This window comes from Lolium perenne, chromosome 3 (genome assembly GCF_019359855.2).
Source record: "Lolium perenne isolate Kyuss_39 chromosome 3, Kyuss_2.0, whole genome shotgun sequence".
In the NCBI taxonomy this organism is placed as follows: Eukaryota; Viridiplantae; Streptophyta; class Magnoliopsida; order Poales; family Poaceae; genus Lolium; species Lolium perenne.
In genome coordinates, this window is record NC_067246.2 from 313,487,374 (window position 1) to 313,493,373 (window position 6,000).

Below are 6,000 nucleotides of genomic sequence, written 5' to 3' on the forward strand. Positions count from 1 at the left end.
AGTAAACTTAGGCCTTCACTTGATTCTTCTAGCACTTCACGTTTCTTTTTGTATTTTATTTTTGTATAATACACAGCTATGTAGCTCTTTTTGCTTCTTTTCAATTTTCTTTTTTTTTTGATTTTAGGACTCAACTCCTTGATAACACGGCCAACAGATAATGCAAAGCACCAAAACCCTAATGAGCAGCCTGTCGAGCGGTAAAACTAGTCTCTTCTTGGGAAGTTCCTAGTCACGTATATCGAAAGGTTGTGGCTATGATTTGAAAAAACACACTGTAAGCTATATGGACTCGGAGAAACAAAAACTGAAACTAGATGATAAAAGAGACTCAAACCCTAACAATACTAGATGCAAGAAAAAGATACGCAAAAACAACTAGAAAAACAACTAAAACTTGAAATTAGTGCAATCTAAGGCTATGGCAAACCCTAACCCTAATTTTTTTTAGCTTTTTCTGGATAGAAAATACTCACAACTTAACTATGGGGTGGATTGTGGATGGCTTACCGAGGAAACCCGAGAATCTGATACCAAGATGATATGGGGTAGCCCGATCTTCTCAGTAAGCAACGGTGGTGATGATGATCACGGGGTGATTGCAGCGGAGGTAACTTGATGAAGTGGATGATAACTTGTATGACGCAACGAGATCTCTCGGTTGGTCCCTGTCGCCAATGCAACAACTCTCAACCCTGCAAGATATTCGCAACTCCACACACTTGCGCACGTACCCGCCGACCATGAAGAGGTAAGTTGAAACCTTCTAATTCCCAATAGAACAACAGGTTACACAAGACTTTCATATCTACACAATATTAAGCAATATGGCGTAGGGAATTCAATAGTTTTGCAGAGCAAACAACTAAGAACTAGGGTTTATCTTAAACGTGGTCTAAAGCAACTTTGGGGGCATCCTAGGCACTTATATAGGCATCTGGGACGACCTCATGTCGAAAAAGTACGAAAATAACCGACCCAGAATAGATCTGGTCGAGACAAAATCGGACTTGGCCGGTCTGGGGGCCGGTCAACCGGGCCAGGGACCGGCCGGTCCGGTTTGGACCGGGCCAGGGACCGGGTGGTGACCGGGCGCGTGGATTTCGGCTCAGTACCCCGCCCGGTCTGCGTCAGCAGGCCGCCCGGTTGGCGCCGGGGTGTATCCGGCGTGCCACCCGGTCGGACCGGGCCAGAGACCGGGCGCGCCGGCGTGGTGGGCGGTCTGACCGGGTGCTGGGCCAGCCTGGACTTCGTCTTCCCTTCTCGCGCATGCCTCTCACTCCTCCCTCGCGCGTCCATGGGGTATCTTCATGTCCAGCTCCATGTCCAGCTTCACGTCATTCTTTATGTCCAGCTGCTCCTCTCCTCCTCGTGTGATGCTTGTCTCCTCTTCATACTTGATGATACATAAGTAACATGATTTATGCAGTATAAAGTTCTCATCAATCAAAGTATCGTTTAGGAACAAGTTCACATGTTGTTTAAGTAGCTTCGCATGAGCTCTTGTAGTAGGTCCCATCCGAATTTCATTGGACTTGAGCTTTACAGCATCTTCATCTTCATTTGGTAATGACAGAGGTAGTACTGTGGTAGGGATGTCCTCATCACACCAGGGCGCCACACGGCCCACTAACACCACCTGCACGATGAACTCACGCACTACTAAGAGCTGACTCCATCTCTCCCCTAGAATTTCTCTAGGCAGGACACGACCTGACCACCAATACACACATGCAGCTAACAAACCTGTGCTCAGAAACTAACTAAGCCAATTTTCTAGACCAACACTGATCGTTGGGCCTGTGTGGCTCCAGCCTGCACACACCTTGTCGCTTCACACGACCATGCCGCATCACACAGCACCGCAGCTTCACGCTGCCTTCAGCATCTCGCCTTCATGCCGCATCGCCGGGCAGCCCGACACTCACCTTCTCTGCGTGCTCAGCTAGAATTTCACCGGCCTACAATCTTACAACCTAAACTACATGTCTACATGTAAACACTGAACATATGTAGATACAAATAAAATCAAGATTATAGCTAACACAACGCGGCCCGATAATTTGTAACTTGTACGGCACGGAAAATCCTCGGCTTCACCTCCTATATAAAGGGGAAACCGAGGGTGAAAGAAGGACTGAATCATTGTAACCCTAGCCACCGTAATATTGAGTTGAGCACCTTTGTTCGGCTGAAACCTCCGAGATCTACTTGCCCTCTACTTCTTACGAAACCGTAAGTCTACAATACGTAAGCATTGACGAGTTAATCCCTCATCAATTGACGTCATCTGTGGGAATTGGAGGTCGCAAGCTTCTGATTTCGATGGCATCGTCAACATCATCATCGGCAGCGAGCAACGTGATGGAAGGAGGTAAACGAGTCCAACCTGATCTCGTCGATTTTGTTATGCATGTACATGATTTCATTTTAGAGTGACCATTTTTTACCCTCTAGTTATGCATTTGTGACATTAATTACTCCATCAAGTAAAAATTTGTATATATTACTTATTTTAAAGCTTTGGACCCTTGTTTTCTGATGTTTATTCATTGGGCAAGGTGTTATGTAATGATTAGGGTCGAAAAATATCAAGACAATAACAAGGAATTGAACATAAAGATTAATTTTTTTTAGACATAATCGTCCATGAGGCCCTCCAATATTTACATATTTTATATCTTCGCATCCACGTATCATGCCTATCCTATCTAACAGTAAGAAGCAAAATGGTTAAATTGGAGCTAAATCATGTTTAAAGTATCCTTGATGGGATATTTTGGTAAAAGTTTCACTAAATGTGGTAATATGTATCACAAATGCACAACTACATAATAAAAAGTGAAGTTCACTCTTCTCTTTATAACAACACATCCACACAAAATATTTTTTCTTAGTCTGTTCCGCAATAAATAAACAATTTCTTTAATCTACGGCACCGATCTTGATAAGCTATAATTAGGCGAGCGTGGCTTCCATGAGAGAGAGGATCATATTAGGGTTCGACCACTTAGCTATGTATTTTTTCCCCTCTTATATTAATCCTATATATGCGTAAACGCATAGTCTTTCTTTCGCTCCGCTAGCTCGAGCATTAACAAATCGAGCCGCCCACATAATTGGAAATGTTGCGTGACGGTGTCCCAACACCCGGGCAAGATTGCCCATGATTGATGATTCTTTCAGCAAGCTAGCTAGCACCGACAACGTCTGTTGAGGGCAAGTCAGATTCCTGAGGGTACAACTATACAACATGCAAACAGCTGCGTGCATTCTCTAGTACTCTCTCTCGGAAAGATGATCAAATTTTCCAATTTCTTTGCAAGAACAACAGTAGATAAAGATGGGGATTGGATAAGATCGAGAGGGGATCGAGCATCCATGCATTATTTGCGTCCGTACCATAAAGTTTGGGCTCTTGCTTTGTTCAGTAGTTGTATACTTTGCGATCTACTTTCTTCAGCTACTGCACACTCCTAATTAACCTTTGATTATGTGCGATGATTGACTGCAAATTTTGTCCAGGATTAGGTCGCAACAGTAGCTAGTGTAGCAGTACAGTTTTATATAGCACTGCACAAATGTGGGAATAGCTTTGCCAAAATCTTCATTAAGCTACAGCTGCCTAGGGTTTAACAAGTCATGGCTGTTCGTTCATCATTGCCCATACCTTATACTCTAACGCTAGCAGCTGCCGTCCACCAAACGACAGCATTATACTGAGGCTACAAAGCCAACATATGGATTAGGGAGAACCTACGCCAAGGACACTCTCAAGCTCCGTGTGAGATGGCGTGGTGAACGCTATCCATGAAGGTTTTTGCTTATTTACGGTTAGCACGGATATCGAGGACATCGGATATTTACCAGACGAATATATGGAAATGAATTTTGTGTTTAAGTTACTTTACGCAGAATTTTGCGACCACTCGTGCTAGCACTTAGCAGTCCAACTTCTGTTTTCTCCAGGTCTGCTCAGAGAAAACCTTTTCCCAGTTTGACAGTACATTCTGCTACTAACACTTGAAAAAGGTACTTTTCAAGGTCTCGTTGCTTAGGTGAATCACTTGATTCCTAATATACATCTCCGTGCACATGTCCACTAGAATTTTGAATTCGGTCGAGCACATTTGCATTCGCGGAGATGCACCTTATTACAAGTTTAGTATTCTTCGTCAAACGTAAGATCCGATTTGTGAGTTTGATTGTGTATGTGATGAGATGTCGTCGTCATATGTTTCTTTTATGTAATTTGCCAAAATAATTGCACTCACATTACTGTTTTTGGATCCGCGAGATTCTATAAGTACCTTAATAGAAAGAGTACTTTGTTTCAATGGCAAGCACGTACTTGAATCCCGCATGCTTTTCTTGTGACAAAAGTTTGCTGATTGCACCACGTAAAAAGCAATGAATTATTTTCAAGAGGATTGAGGATGGAAAATTTCCATTGAAATATTGCGCAAGGGATTCATATGAAAATTTGTACATGATTCAATTGTACGGATCAAACGTCCTACATAGGGCAAAATCCAAATCATCCCAATCATCCAAATTCCTATGAATGTCCTTTGAATCAAACATGTTCTTTTTTCGAAATGGTTGAATCAAACATGTACTTTTGACTTGGATATGATGGGGAATAGGATCTCATAATTAGGAGTTGATAGATGACATAATTAACCAAACATAGTGAATGACTATACAGTGCAAAGTACTTGATTAGTCCCAGCAACTAAAAACCATGAGGGACCGATTTACATCTTCACATTTACATACATGCAAAAAATAAAAAAGAGAGCACATGCACATGCATGCGCAATTCATGCATGGATACATTCGTGCCCCGCGTCACACGCATGCAGATTCAGGGATGCACGTACAGAGGAGCATGCGCCGGTGCGTGCGTGTGCATGAAGCATGATCGCTCACACAAGCAAGGAATGGATTTCCGGCCGCGGGGGGCAATGTCGACGTAGCTTCATGCCTTCATCGCTCACGCGACGACGGCTTCCTGCACGTGGTAGGGGAGCAGCCCGACCATGTTCTGCCGGCGCAGCTGGTCGTAGAAGCGGGCGATGAACTCCTCCGCCTCGTCGTCCACGGCCTCGCCGCCCATCTGGTCCCCGTCCACCTCCTCCGCCGAGAAGTTGGACACCCGCACCGAGAACCCGCCGCCGTCGGCCGCGGTCGGCACCAGCGGCGACATCCGGCCCGGCGTGCATTCCATGTCCTCCCCGGGGGCGAGCTCCTCGTGCATCATCAGAGCCCCCGGCGACGACGGCGCCGGGGACGCGGCGGCGTAGTACTCGATCCTGCGCAGTGGCGCGGGCTCGGGGTCGGCGTGCAGGGGCTCTTCGAGCTGGGCCTCTGCGCCGAGGCAGGGGAAGTAGGCGAGCGGGCGGCGCATGGAGAAGGAGCCGGTGTCGGGGCTGTCGCTGCAGGAGAACTCGTACTCGCGGCGGCGGCGGAGCGCGTGGCCGTGGTGTCCGTGGTGGTGGGAGAGGAGGTTGGCGACGGTGCGGGCGACGGCCTTGTTGCGGCGCTTCATGAGGAGGTGCATGCCGAGGAGCAGCTTGCGCTTGCTCTTCCTCATCATGAAGAAGACGGCGCGCAGGTAGCTCCACATCCTCTTCCCCACCACCGGCGCCGAGTGTACGTCCATGCTGTCGTCCTGTCGCGCCGGATGATCCGATCACCTTACCGAGAGTCCGCGACCTATCAAGCTATGCGTTTCTGTTTGTTCGTGGTAGAGTTGTTGGCGATGGCGATGGCGATGTGTTGATGCTCGATCCGTTGCCTTGATGGGCGGTGGTGGTATCGGTATATATAAGGTCGATGATCGGGTGGCGAGAAGGAGAAGGAAGGAAGGAAGCAGGAAGGCTTCGCTTAGCCTGGAAGGCAGGAGCAGCAGAGGATGGCCGGGGTGGTGGACCTGGTGGTGCGTGTGGGAGTTGGACATTTGGATATTGTGTTTTTGTTAGGTGGCGCCAAGCTTTG

General features: G+C 46.9%; 1 protein-coding gene across 1 annotated transcript; it reads right to left on the reverse strand.

Annotated features, from left to right (window-relative positions):
• Positions 1-4,636: 4,636 nt before the first annotated feature.
• LOC127345506 (uncharacterized) lies at positions 4,637-5,791 on the reverse strand. The gene has a single exon (XM_051371992.2). It carries the CDS (start codon positions 5,663-5,665, stop codon positions 4,997-4,999), a length of 669 nt encoding a protein of 222 aa, XP_051227952.1. The 5' UTR covers positions 5,666-5,791; the 3' UTR covers positions 4,637-4,996.
• Positions 5,792-6,000: the final 209 nt, after the last annotated feature.